Source organism: Lottia gigantea (genome assembly GCF_000327385.1).
Source record: "Lottia gigantea unplaced genomic scaffold LOTGIsca_89, whole genome shotgun sequence".
Classification (NCBI taxonomy): Eukaryota; Metazoa; Mollusca; class Gastropoda; family Lottiidae; genus Lottia; species Lottia gigantea.
This window is the reverse complement of record NW_008710923.1, coordinates 683,023-697,898: the sequence shown is the minus strand read 5'-3', so window position 1 is coordinate 697,898 and position 14,876 is coordinate 683,023. Positions and strand designations below refer to the sequence as shown.

The 14,876-nt window shown below is 34.1% G+C and overlaps 2 protein-coding genes across 2 annotated transcripts; both read left to right on the top strand.

Moving 5' to 3' along the window:
* Window positions 1-1,729: 1,729 nt before the first annotated feature.
* On the top strand, window positions 1,730-3,142 carry LOTGIDRAFT_169806 (hypothetical protein; the record flags this gene model as incomplete). The annotated part of the gene is made up of 2 exons (XM_009068101.1): window positions 1,730-1,873; window positions 2,933-3,142. The coding sequence occupies 2 exons, from the start codon at window positions 1,730-1,732 to the stop codon at window positions 3,140-3,142; spliced, it is 354 nt and encodes a 117-aa protein (XP_009066349.1).
* Window positions 3,143-7,976: 4,834 nt separating this feature from the next.
* LOTGIDRAFT_169805 (hypothetical protein) lies at window positions 7,977-14,366 on the top strand (the record flags this gene model as incomplete). The annotated part of the gene is made up of 5 exons (XM_009068100.1): window positions 7,977-7,988; window positions 9,980-10,051; window positions 10,546-10,624; window positions 13,071-13,331; window positions 14,293-14,366. 5 exons carry the CDS (start codon window positions 7,977-7,979, stop codon window positions 14,364-14,366), a joined length of 498 nt encoding a protein of 165 aa, XP_009066348.1.
* Window positions 14,367-14,876: the final 510 nt, after the last annotated feature.

Here is a 14,876-nt window from a genome sequence, read left to right as displayed (position 1 = left end):
GTCTCGACATTTTGGAATAGAACCTTGGACAGTTCTTGAAATATAACGTACTGCTTTCTGCTCCCTTTCTCTTAAAAATTGTCGTTATCGCCTCAGTGAAGAAGATCGTCTATAGAGCTAATGGTTTGAAATCCAGCAATGGTAGTTGGTACAACTAAGCACTTAATGACATCTTTACGGTTGACCATCATTCGTCTTCCTTTTGTTGCATTATTTATTTTAAAGGGATGGTAAAGTGACAGATATGAATTATTAAGAATAATGTTCACCATGAGAGCTATTGAAGCATATTAGTATGAATACACTGGTTACCATAAACATGGCTTGTGTTTATATCACCATGCATATATCAGCTGTGTTGTTATGCCCTTGTAAGGCAATAGAGTATTATCTGGCAATATGATAAAATCTAGATGTTTCGGATTTTGCTTTTTCTTTGTAATTACAGAAAACATTTCATTGCATTCATTTGAAATATGCACGTTAATAATATGCATGCGATTTTCAAAATATACAAGAACCCAAGACGTCTTTTGACAAATTTTGGTGCTGTTTTCGTTGTTTTGAGGAACATTTGGTTTGGACAGTGGTACATATTTGTCAGCCCAGTTACTCTGAGGTTCTCACACAGAGTCCGAAAGTACCATCTGGAATATCTCCTGCAGCCGGAATCGAACATTAACCATCCTCGGCATACGAACTGAAACATCGTGCCCTGCGACTAAGAAAATGATAAAAATACCTATAAAAAAGAAAGAAAAGCAGAAACGGTTGTTTTCCATGTATATATCAACAATCCAATCCCTTTGTTATTTTCTTTTTCAATATTCTAATCGATTTAGCATGCTTCTTGTAGATATATAAGGAATTTGTAACTATAGTGACAGTATTGTTAAAGAATATAGAAAGATATTCTAATCTATTGTTAACGATTTTTATTTCCATGTGAATCTTTTATCTTCATTCTTATATTTTATAATCCGAGATACTCGGTCGGTTCCAAGGTCATTTAGGGTCATCGGATTTAAAGATGGGTGTCCTTGTTTTTTAGTGTCAAATTAAGCACACTTTTTGATTAATTGGTGTTTCTAATGAATTATCATGTATTCTTATACATATCATTATGTTCTTATTGCATATAATTAAGCGTTTTAACCAATCATAAATGTCCATGTAAGTACAGTCTGGCTAAACAAAAAAACTTTTTGACCTTCTTGATCGGTCACTCATTGGAATTCTGCTGGTAATTTTCTGACATGTGAGACAAACTGGTATTTTTCTAGGTCATTAGAACACCTCTACATTCTATTCATATAAGTATATCATAAATGAAAATAAGGGAACCCATCTTTAAAGGCCAAAAAAACTAAACGTTTTTTTAGAATATCCTTTTAATACTCATCATCTTGTAAACTATCTCCCCCTCTTTTCAATACATATATGGGACCTCAAAAAAAGCTTCGTATGGGACTGAATTTTTACCAATAAAATAACATTTTTTCAAGCCTGTTGATTGGTCGGTCTTAAAATCACGGGACAACTAAGTAGCAATAGTAGTTATAGTTTCAGAGATGAAGAGACAATGGTCTCTACCAATCTCGATATCTTGTCTCAATTTACTCTGGTGGAATTATATGATTATCTCGATTAGGTAAAAACAACGTTTACCAAAATATCCATCAGCAAAGAATTTATTCAACTAATTTTTCTTTCAGAAACAACCACAGATATGTCAGTTAGTACAGATAGCACAACGGGTAGCAGTACGGAGAGTAAACAGCCTCGACAAGAGGAAGTAACCACAAGTACTCCTTTAGTTATTACAGAAACTAGCACAGAGTATATCTCTACTACTACAGAAAAATCATACGCAGTAAGTTGAGGACGGTTGTAGAACGGTCGGTTAGAGATTTACAATTTTATTTCCTTGGTTACGTCAAACAAATTACGATGATCAAAGGCGTGTGATTATCTTGGGACCTTTAATGAGTCATTTTTCCTCTTTATTCCAATTGACAAAAAAATATTTTTTTTTTGATAATCTAGAACAGATCATTGCCATTAAGATACATCGTTCGTTTCTTTCAGTTTCTTACAATGTACCATGTCATTTCTTTTCCCTAGAAAACTAATATTTTCATTGTGCAACGATGAGGGCTTTGTTGTCAACTCTTAGACCTACCCATCTACACAATGTCAAGTTATAAAGGATACAGCCAATCAGAAAGGCTGTAAAACATTTGGCTGTGTGTGAAATCGGGGATTATGATCGGTATTCTGTAGCGTACAATCCAATCAAATGGCTACATTTACAAACTTCAATGATACATGGTATTGTCAAGGTATTATCACGGCTTTAATGATAGAAACACCTCTGTATGGAAATGCGTAAAAGATAGAAAGGAAATTGGGTTAAGAAGTGATTTGACGTTGATATCTTTCTGTTATAAGACGTTTCTTAATGGCAGGCGTTAATACGATCAGATTCATTATTTATTGATAGATTATTCTAAGTTTGATCGATGCTTCAGATAGAAAACAAATATTTCAATAATTAAATCACGCAAAATGACCATCATGGGTTTAAATTATCAAAGTGCATCATTTGGCTTAACTAGTTGAGAAAATGGGCTAAAGTCTTTGTAAATTTTATATTTTTCGAAAATTTGATCCAGCGTGTATACGACATTACGAATTTCGATCATTATTTGTTATTAATTGACGATTCCGTTCAAATTCGAGATTTTTCTATATGTACCTACTTCTTTTTAATGAAGGTGCTTACTCTGTGGTCCGCGTCCACTATTTAGTCAATATGTGATAATTAAATTGTTCACGTTCCGTTCTTTAGGCATTCAGACGAGAGTAAGCTTTTGTAACTTATTTTCCTTGCGTATTTTTGTTTTTTAAATGGTTTTTTCTTTTATTTCAGTCGGAAGAAGCGTTTTTGACAGACGATATGATCAATGGTTTAGCTTCTGGTTTCGGATTCTTTTTCGGCACCATCATATTGATTGTATTACTATGGTGTTTATGTTGTACAAATAACTGTATGAAAAAAGATGAACCACAAAAACTGATGCGTCCAAGAGTAGGACCTTCACCGCCTCCTAAAGCAGATTCCAGAAACCGTTCAAGATAAGACAACTCCTTTCAACAAACAGTATATGTGATTCAAAGCGTGTATAATATAACTGCTGAAATTATTTTGTACCTATAACAGTATAGTAGTCAATCTTCCACGCTGTGGTCAGTGATATTGAACTTCCGATGATTTGACGGTTTCTAATGCTGCTTCTTTTCCGTCCGTGGGTGAAACTATCGGATCGTGTAATATTTTATTCCGTTTGCTGGAAGTAACGTGTGCAGAATTTTTTTAGCTTGTTTCGGTTCGAAAAATATTGTGGTACTATGATGCTATGGGAACGTACGAACTTGAAAGCACAAATATTTCGTGCTCGTTTATGATATTTTGTGATGCACGAGAGCCTAAGAAGAAGGACTATTCTGAATCAAATTGTATCGCTGGATTATTACGAACGCACAAAATGTTTTGGTTGTATGATATTAAAGGGATTGTTAAGATGTTTTCTAGGCTTTTTCTGTGTATCGGGGCTATCTATGGCTTTTATTTACATCATTCCATTTTTTTCACCACATGTGTGTGGTTCTTGTAATTATAAATGATGCTTGATTGTAGTTGACGCCATTATCACAAAAAGTTTTGAGTCAATTTGCGATAGATACGCCGTAAAACGTTTAGTTTTAGTGGAATCTCGAGAACTAGAGACAAATTGGAATCGATGCTAGCAGTGTCTCGATCACACAGATGAAGTTTAGAAAACCTCTTTAAGAGACCTTGGCCGTTCCGTTGATACTACCAAGTGTTTGTAGGATAGATATATCAATTTGGATTGATATGTGATTTTTAATTTTGACGTGCAGAGTTTTTGTATATATGTTTTAGGAATTAGTTTTAATTTTTTTAACCAATTTGTGAAGGCCATAAAGTCAGGTTTGCTTTGTACATTCCATGATTTAATGGTGATTTGAAAGCACGATGGTATGCAAGCATGGTTACTATTTAAATGATAAAGTTGCGTTAGTGGAACATTCGATAACAGGGCGTATTTTTGTAGTATTCTACTCCTGAGTTTTATTGTACATCAAAAGTTAACATTTTACGTGTCGTCACCGGTTGACTCATGTATTACGCAACGTTTAATAGTTTAAATTATCATTATCGGGTGCAAAATTTCAAACGCAAGTCGACTCTTTTAAAGATGGGTTCCCTTATTTTCATTTGTGGAAATGAAAAGGCTAATACTTATATAAATAAAAAGTAAAGATGATCTAATGACTTGGAAAAATACCAGTTTGTCTCACATGTCCATAATTAATTCATAAGCTAAATTAGAAGAGAATTATCAGCAGAATTCCAATGAGTGACCGATCAAGAAAGGTCAAAAAGTATTTTTTTGTTTATCCAGACTGTACATACATGGACATTTATGCTTAGCTCAAACTCTTAATTATATGCAATAAGAATATTATGATATGATTAAGAATACCTGATAATTATTAGAAAAAAAACAAATAATTAAATAGTTTGCTTAATTTTACACTAAAAAATTAAGAAAAGGTTACAACGGTCAAATTCTTTAGTTTATCAGACCCTATAGATAATATAACGTTCTGAAGTGTATAGCAAATAAATTACACCAGTATATCCCTTTTTGTTTTCACCAAACTTGCATTGTATATACAAGATTTATATTTTATACAAATATTATTGTATATAGCATAATATTGATTGTGATATTGTTGGAACGGGAAATATTATTTAATTGGTATTTTTAACGCCAAGTGAGTGTGTTATGTTAGTCTATAATTTTGTTTGTTTTATTCCAAAGTTCCTCTTTTTAATATTTCTATTACAGAAGAAAATTGTAGCCTTTGTATATTAATCTCTCAGAAAAAGAATTGTAACATTTGTTTTTGAATTTGATAATCTTATCTTGTATTATATTTTACGAAATTTCCGACGTAGGAAATAAATGTATAATTGGTGTTGACTTTTAGAGGCTTGAGTATAAAATCCATACCTACCAACCGGAAGTACAATACTGCGAAAAATAGACACTACTTAAGTTATTGATTATCAAATATACTTCCAGTTATCCGGATAGCGCGATTTGTCGGTTCGGAATCTGTACCCACCCTTCTAAAATACCAACAAGAAGAATTCAATCAATCCATTTTTGTTATGATAAGCACTGTGGTACAGTTTTGTTTAAATTAAAGCATAACTTGTTATCTTGGTATTTTGTTTTAAGAGGAACTCTCATTATGTTCATGATTATGTTTTATGGTTTGAATTTAAAAATAAATTGAAGGTGGATATTTCAAGAGGTCAACTCAAATGTGTGTAAATATTATATTATACTCGCTGACAGAAACTGTACTTTTATAATTTCAAAAAACTTTCCACATAATCTTTATTTTGGATGGGCTTCTCTCAAATGCAGAGTACGGAAAGGTTTTATATTGAAATTATATTTGTTCCTAACAAGCCTGATTTCACTGTTAGTAGTTATTATTCATGTCTGAAGTGAAGAACATGTTTAGAATTTTCGAAATAATTCAATTACCATTTGATTGATCTCAAGCCATTGAATTGTATCCATTCTGTGGAAATATCGTGCAGGCATTTGTTGATGATTTTTTGATATTTTGAACGGCTGACTTTGGAATTGAGTATTTCTTAAGGCATATTAAACGACGCGACGCGTATCGATTGGCTAAGCGCGATGCGACGCGATATCTAAACTCTAGAATGTCGCTTAGCGAACGCTAAACGCATTATTTTTTATGTGATTGAATTTGTATAGTAATTTATTGATTTTGCAAACGTTTTGTTATGAGTTGCAAAAAATTGAGTGACTACATTAAAGACGCGAACGAAATCAACCTGCTGACATCCATCAATAGCACCGTCCAATATTTCAACATGTTTGTTATTATATTAATATTTGTGATTTGTTTTGGAATTGTAAATAGTTTATTAAACAGATTCATAGAAATTATCGTTGAACATTTATTTTAGTTTTGGGTAACAAAGTCTTGTCAACAAACGTTTTGAGTTCTCTAAAAATATTTTACTAGACCATTGATCAGTCTTACAGACCCTTTAAATCTACTTATTTTATCGTTTCATGTTAAAAACAACAGCCCAAGCAAAATATAAATAGTACATGAGAACACTATTCTTTGGAGCCCCTATTGCGATGTACCGATAGACTGGCGAGCAAGTATCTTGTCCTTCTTGTTCGACATGACTTAATCATTACTTTAAGGATATTCTCCCCATAAATTCAGTGAGCCGAATTTAAATCTGGAGATCCCATGGAACATACAGAAAATGACCTTTGGCTGATTTTGTTTCCTAGCAAGATCTCATTTCGGAACCCCAAACACCAGCATCAACAACTATAATTCAAAATAATTCAATTTTTATATGGAAGTTCAGAATCGGAACTTCTGGAAAATATTGTGTTATTCGTATTGAAAAAAGAAAATCTGGTTACAAGCGAGCTTATGTTATATCATTGTTGTCTGAAAATCCTGTGGCAGCAAAGAAATCCTGTTACTCCCCTTTAATTCCAGGAACAAAGTTGGTATACAAATTCTAAAGAATATGTTTATAACAAGACATTTGTCATTGGAAATTGTCAGTAACGGTATTATATAAGTATATTTTGAAGAAAAAAGCTGGAATAACAAAATGATGGAATGATAGTCATTAGTTGTTTTCGAATTATATGCACCTCCGGAGATGCGAAAATATCCATAAAACACGACATAGTTTGTCTGTCTCTGAGCCAGACGACAACTTTCAGAGTCTGGAAAATTACCGGTATGTATAATTTGAGATGTAATTTATATTTTCAGGAATAAAAACCTACAAGAGGGTATTTTCTATTATTTGGCTTGCAGTAATTAATTCTTCATCCGAGTCATTTGTTGTTATTTATATAATATCAAAATAATATATTAACAGTCAAAACCATGTTTGTTATTTATTTCCTCGTCAGAGGGTGATATCAGATATAATCCCATGGGACGATATCAGATATCACTGGGGTAATATATCCAATATTGTTGGACAACATTAAAGAGAATACTTCCACGAGGTGTGTGTGTTTTTTTTATTATGTGTATCAATATGATTATGAAGATGATACATATCGAATTTATTGATGATCCTATTATTACTTCTGAGATATAAACAATATTAATTTTTTTCGTGGTTTTCTATAATTCCACAAGAACTGTAGGCTCTATTGCACTATATTGCTTACAACATGAATGCGCTTAATCGACACAATGCATTTCGGACCAAAAATAATATTGACACAAAAAATCAAAACAATCCATAAGTAATTGTAGTCTGTAGAGTCCTACTATATTGTTTATATCTCAGAAATAGTTATAGGATTATCACCAAATTCGACATGTATCACCTTCATAATCATATTGATACACATAATATAAATATATAAACAAATCCATAAGGAATTGTTTACAGAAAAGTAGGACGTAAAACTACATTCATTTCATAAGGAATTGTAGTCTGTAGAAGAAAATACTGTACAGAGTTATCCTTCCTTGGGGCAGTTTTATTTTCATTAGAAACACTTGTGATAAGGGTATGCAGAAAATGTTACGAGAACTAATTTAATTTCCGTAATTACGATCCAGTGGTGAAGTTTACAATCCGAGTTCTGCGTTCTACAAAGTCTACGGTATAAATTATGTTCTAGAAAAACACACATTGAAAAAAGTAATTAATACAGGAGATATTATACATAAAATTACTTCGATTATATAAGATAAGTCAATTCTAATGATGGCCACGTGATTTTAAGAATTTATACAACCTGATTTGGATCCTATTTTGAACCAGATACAGCGCCATGGGAGTGGAGGTTGGTAAAGAAAGGAAAATATGGCCACTTCTTTACATATTGTTGTAAGCATTTTTTTTGCATTTATTTTGTGTATTAAATTGATCGTAGGGTGCCTTATGAACCTTCTATTAGAGTAACAAATGTAACTGTAATTAGGTAAGGTGGCTACACAATTTTTTTCATATGTTGTTATTAAAAGTATACCATCTCTAGAATTAGGCTGATCAAAAAATTGAAATTGTTATACTGGGCCAAAATGAGTCTTTGTTTATCACTGGTGCGTTCAACTGATGAATATATACACTAAATCTTCTTGACCAATTTTGAGACTTCAAATTATATGTCCATTGTAAGAGGTAGTATAGACTAATCCTTTAATAATAGTCTAGAAAGGAACTCTCCAGTGACTTTTAAAAAGCACATGATATTAGTTTTGACACTGTCTGTTGGTGATTAACCGTGTTGGAATGGGTTGAATATGAATAGAACCGTTTTAATTCGTCTGCTTTTAGTCACAAGGGACTTTATTTCTATTAAAAATACTTATTTATTCATTTGAAAAAAGATCACACATTCTGGAATTATCATCTAAAATTCTCTCTTAAAAATAATAAGAATTTTTACACCCCATTAATCCTGGTGTTGACATACTATGATTGTGATTATGATCAACAATATTTTAAACATCGCTGAATGCAATGGAAATGGAAACGAAATGAATGAAGTTTTATGTCTTACTTCTCTGCACCATGTGGGCTAATGAAGACGGACAATCCTATGCAGGGTGCAATGAAGGAAATTTTGCAAGGAGAGCAGCATTATCCTACTCTTTTTGGAGTTCCATCCATTGAGGGAAACATGTTATGTTGCGTTTGCCCCCCATTTTTTATCATTTAGCGAAAGAGTGGCCTGTGCCCCCTGCTTGCCCCCTCATCTGATGTTTCCTAGAGACGTCACTGATGCAATACTCTGCTAAAGTATTTTACGGAATTTATGGAACCACAGACTGAGATGGTACAAAAACATGGGTGTTGGAAGATTACAAGAAGTAAATTTTGAACTGGCTCAAGGTTATGGAATGCCACAGATGTAGAACTGTTGAAAGTCTGTAATTACGGACTGGTGGTGGCAGGAATTGACTTCTGAACTGTGTTTAGTTGCATATTTAACACTAAGATCAGAGCTCGTTGATCTAAAGAACAGAATCGAAAGAAAACAAAGTGATTTTAGTCGATGGATACTATGGTTGTTGCTTATGACAGACATTTTGAGTTGAACTTTATTACAAGCAAATTAACCATCTGTGATGCGGATGGCCAGTTAAAAAATCTCGACAATGTGCTAATGGTACAAACAGTAATTAATAACTTTCAGTTATTGAATACCAGATAGTGTACATGATTGAGTACTTTAGTTTACGAATTAGCAGCGAATTCATCCGTCAGCCGAAAAAATTCTTCCCAAAACATAAAGTTTTGTCTGATTTTTGCTCCACTGGAACATTGCAGTTCTTGAGTGTGGGGGGGGGGGGGGGGTGGCCCTTAATGCCCCTCCGTAAGAACTTTACCGTATGTCGCGTTAGCACTTAAATATTTAAACCCAAGTGAGTATCATTACTAAAAGTATTGTAATGCATTCCATTATGATATATATAATAGCCTGTCTAATGAGTGTTGAGGGACACAGATCACCATCATATATCACGTATTACCTTGTCAGGTGACAAGGGAAATCGGTTCTAGATAATTATTCCCAAGGACGGGTTGTAGCGCAATCGGTTAGAGGCAAGCTGCTTTAATTTTCAAAGAAAGGACGAAAGATACAACCAATTTATTTAAACTGGTTAACCCTTTCCCGGATTAAGTATACCCAGTTACAATTGGGTCGACTGGAATAATGAGGAAAGATGACTTATACAAGGTTACATCATTGGTAGTAATAGTTTCTGATGAAGATGAAGTTCTTAGAATCTGGACTTCTAGCATTAGTCAACTTCCTCACTATTCTAGATGACCCAGTTGTTAAAGGGAACAATGAATCCGGGCTGGCCAATGCTTAGACCAGGTGGTAGAACGGATCCTGTAAGTTGTTATCCTTAAACTAAAGTTTTTTTCTTTGTTCATTATCGCAAATTGATTCAGTATACTGAAAAACATATTTACAAGTTTATAATCACCCACTCATAGTTGGTATTCTAAAGTATTACCAGTTTAGCAAAAAATATTGGTGGTTATTTTCATTTCTTGATCCTGTTCAGCATGAGAATTAAAAAATGTTAAAATAACTCTCCATGATATTGACTTCACCGATAATTCCGTTCAGACCCGTAATGGATCCCCCCACCTTCTGAAAAAATTCTAACAACCGACCAATTCTGCAAATAACTGCAACTATGCACCATTGCTCTGGATATATTACTTGCCCCTCCGAACAATCAATTTGGCTATGGGTCTGATTCCGTTCTGCCGTAAGAAATATATCCGTGTAATAAGTAACCTCTATTTTCGCGCCATATGTTACTTCCGGTTGGTGCCGTTAGGATTTAAGCGCTTCAGCATCTTTTATCTCAAACCAGACAGATGCTCACTTCCCATTACGCAAGTCTGTCTCCTATCCGTACCCCCAGTTCCAAGAGGCAGTCGCCGCCACTAACGGTAAGTATAGCTATCACTGTGAATCTCATAATCTTGACTAATACTAACCTCGTGTGTATTATGCCTATATTGTTATCAATGACTAAAGTCAATCTACCTTGAGAATCGGCTCATACCATCTGTTACACAGAATACCCAACAGTCATAGCACGAGCCCTGGAGAGAGAGAAACCAAGCAAGAGGGTAACTAAAGACAGATGACAAATCGATTAAGCTATAGTTTAGTCTTAGTAGGATGTCATTTCATAGTAGACATTATAGGGATTTGTAAGGATAGCATAGGAATTGGAATCGTCAGTTTGAAACTCGACTATGTGAAGTAGCTATCTATGTGTATACTGACGCGTATTGACAGTATTGTATTAGTATGATACTAAATTTACCTGTATCTTATAGAAAGCTAATAATACGATGACTGACAGTAACATAAAGTGAAAGTATAAAGTTGATGTATTGAAGGAATAGCTAATGGGAATATCATAGCTGAACTGTCTTAAGTTATTAAGCTAACCTGTCATGCCAAGCTTTATATAGCCAGAGTGTTTCATTGTGTGCTATTGGGATACATCTTTTCATGTGATACATGCTACATGCTTGCGTGGAGCCTTTACTGTGTTTTGACTTAAAGCAATGTGCAATACGTGGGCTCAAATGCCCTGTTGATACTCCGAGAATAGCTTTAAGAAATTTCAGTTAGGACGAAAGTGTCTCTACACATGTGATGCTTTGATGAACAAGTACCTTACCACAGATCCCAAGATTCCATTTACATATGATAATTTTAACAACTTGATTTCATACAACAACAAAACAAAAATCTTTCCTATGATAATGGACTGTTTTTTTATCTGAAACTTTTTTTATACACCGAATGCAATCAATTCATTTCATAATCTTTAATTTTGCAAGTCGTGAGATGTACCAAGATAACTTCAACCGCATCAATAGCTCTCAGAACGTTACAAGCTTTGTTGAATTTGTTAAGTGTACAGTTTAGTTATACAAGTTGAACATAAGTTCGTTCTAAATGCCATTTACATTGTTTACAGTGCTCTGCTAGAACAGGTTCTAAAGTGCCTCTTAAAACTCCGGTCTTGTGCTATATCGTCGATATAAAGTCCAGATAGTGTTTAGTTATATAACGGTGGACGAATAGCTAGGCGAATATTTAATTTTGGTGGACATAGTCTTAATGAGAACCCTCTTTTTTTTTTATAGCACTTTGGCTTATGCTTCGAGAAGTTTTAGCAATGAAGATCTAAATTCACCTCAATGCAGAACTTGATACCGTTTTGAAAAGTAAACAAAGTTGAAGAAATAATAGGCATAATACTACAGAGGCAGTGAAAAAAACCCACCAATTTTATAGTGCTCAAGAGAATCTGTTGGCGAAATATCGTTGTTGAATTACATATTGAATTATGTATTAGATTTCTTATATACTTTATATGTACTTTGAACATATTTTATTGGAAAAACATGGTAACTAAACAATATAACTGACAATTACCTTAACGTTCTATTGATAGAAAACCAAACAATAGAATTGACTATTACAGTCGGCTGACACACATGTTGAATCGAGTTCGGCGTGTTTCATGCTGAGAGATACAGGATAGAACTGAGCTAAAAACTCTGGTTTTCTTTTGAAAGGAATAGTTTTTAGTTAAGAATCATTCATTAGGGTGATTGAAAAGCAAAAAGTTGTACAATAGCTTCATAGGTAACAACTATTCAACAATAGAAACTGGTGCAGGTTATGTGTATTAGAATCGTGATGCTTAAATTGACTGAACTAAATCAAAGAAGAAAATGATAATGTATTAACTTATTAGGAAACTATGATAATTCTTAGACGTCAGATGCGTTTTGTTTCAACTCCTATTCGTTGTTCTTGGTGGATATTTTTCTGTTATTTTTGTGTGACAACAGAAGCCAATCACAAGAGTTAATGGTTTTACTGCGAGATACAGAGTACCTGCCAGTTTTACTGAACGCATTCGAGTGTTCAGAGTTAAAAAGTGTGACACTGATGTTAAAGTGTACTGGTGATCCATAACGTGGTTCAGAAAACCGGAAGTGATGCATCTCGTCAAAAATATGAACAATTGATGCTAAAAGTGTGGATTTGGATTTTTTGAATTGAAATCACCTAAAAAGTAAAACGGATGCTACAGTGTATCAGTGATCCATAACGTGTTTGGGAGAACCGGAAGTGACACATCTCGTCAAAATTTTCAACAAGTGATGCTTAAAATGTGGATTTGGAAGCCACCCCAAAAGTGACGCGGAAGCTACATTGTATCAGTTATCCACAACGTGGTTTGGAACACCAGAAGTGATATATTTCTCCATAAACAAGTGATGCTTAAAATGTCTATTTGAAATTTTGTGAATTTAAATCATCGTAATACCAAATACGTTTCTGTGGGAAAACATATTACAGTCAATATGCAAGTGGTGTACAGTGGAGGGTCCACCACACCCTCGCCCTCCCCTCGCCTACAGAGAAAACAGATGCAGGGTTATGGTCGCCCAGTGTTACCCGGGTACCTCACTGGCCCCCCGCCCATCTCAACGCACCATAGATCTAAAGAAGAAGTGCATAAAAGTGAGGGTGATAAGAGTTTGAGAGACTCTATCCCCGCCATGTCCAAACCATTAGCAGTAATATGTCTAATTTGTAATATAATCCTACCGGGATTAGGTAAGTCAGTTTTTATCATTCAGTAACATTTCGAAATCGCTCTGACATCGGTGATAAAATGTAGGGTATTGAACAGTTTGGTACGCGTGCACTCAGTTTTTTTTCTATTTCTTTCTATTTGACTTTAACTCAGTTTGCAATTCCGTCTTATAGATGAGATGATCTCAATATCCATGATCGATGATCTTCCAAAATCGCGTTAGATGTATTCACCTGCTTCCCACATAAGAAAATTTTCCGGGCCGCCCAGATGGGCTTGTCAGATGAAATCCTCGCTACGCCAACTGCCTATTACTAAATCATCAGCGTATATATTAGAGGCTTTACTGTGTCCATCGAATGGTCGTCACACTGGACTGCGTTCTCAAAACCTTTCTGAACAGATTATAAACTATTGGCGTTGGTTTTGAACATTTCCCATTGTTCAAATAAATATCGAAAAAATCAGAAAAAATGAATGTACATTCAATATGTAACAGGTGGGTGTTGACTAACAAAATAATTAGTATAACTTCAGTCGTAATTACTAATAATGACTAATTAGGAGGCCTAATAATACCAATTAACTTATCATTCAATTATTATATAATACAAGCTAATTATAACAACATTATGTTCACCATTTTCCACAGAGTAACCCAAATTGAAAAGTGGTTATGAGGGTTGGGGGTTATGTAAGGAGAATCTGCTGATCTGCAGAGCAATCTTCATAGCCAATACTTTCGTTCCGCTGTAATAAAATCTAATAAGCCGTAACATACATGCAATGCGCCATATTTTACATTCGGTTAGCCGAATTGTGCGGTTAGTCTATTTGGATTTTATACCCACCTTCAGTTGGGTTTAAAAGGGGAAGTATGTGCATCAGGAATGCAAACATAACATCATCTTCACGATGTCAAGCTATTAAGATCTTCGTACTTATACCTTGACTGCAATGACCAATATTCTTGAATCACAGAATGCAACGATTTGATTGGACTGACGCCAGCGAATACATCCAACCATTGCCCGCGACAGAAAGAAAGTAAATAATTTCAAATTGCCATGATACAAGAAAAGTATCTATTGCAGTCAAGGTATAAGATATGACCTGATATGGTGAAGATGTCCTAGCCTAAAGCTAGACACTTTAATCAGTGTCTTCTCTTCCGGGAACTAGGCATAGAGCCTTTAAATGTATAATATGAAGATAAACTAATACATTAATACCAGTATTGTATAAGAAACAGACATAGATCGATCTCTATAGTGCTGTTGAAAAGTGTCAGAATATACACTTGTTTATATTGTTTACCTTGGATTTCATTAATTAATCATTTTTAATTAAGACTTAACCCAACCCTTCTTTATTAAATAATGATGTCTTGTAACACTTTTACACCTGAAATTAAGAAATAACTGAACGAATCAATAACTTGTTTCTATTTGTAATAAAATTGTTTATTTCCATGAAACTGTTTCTTCAATTCTTATTATTGATAATAATATATATTCTTTGGATTTGTCAAATTCCAATCGCTCTGGGCCGCCACAACACCATAT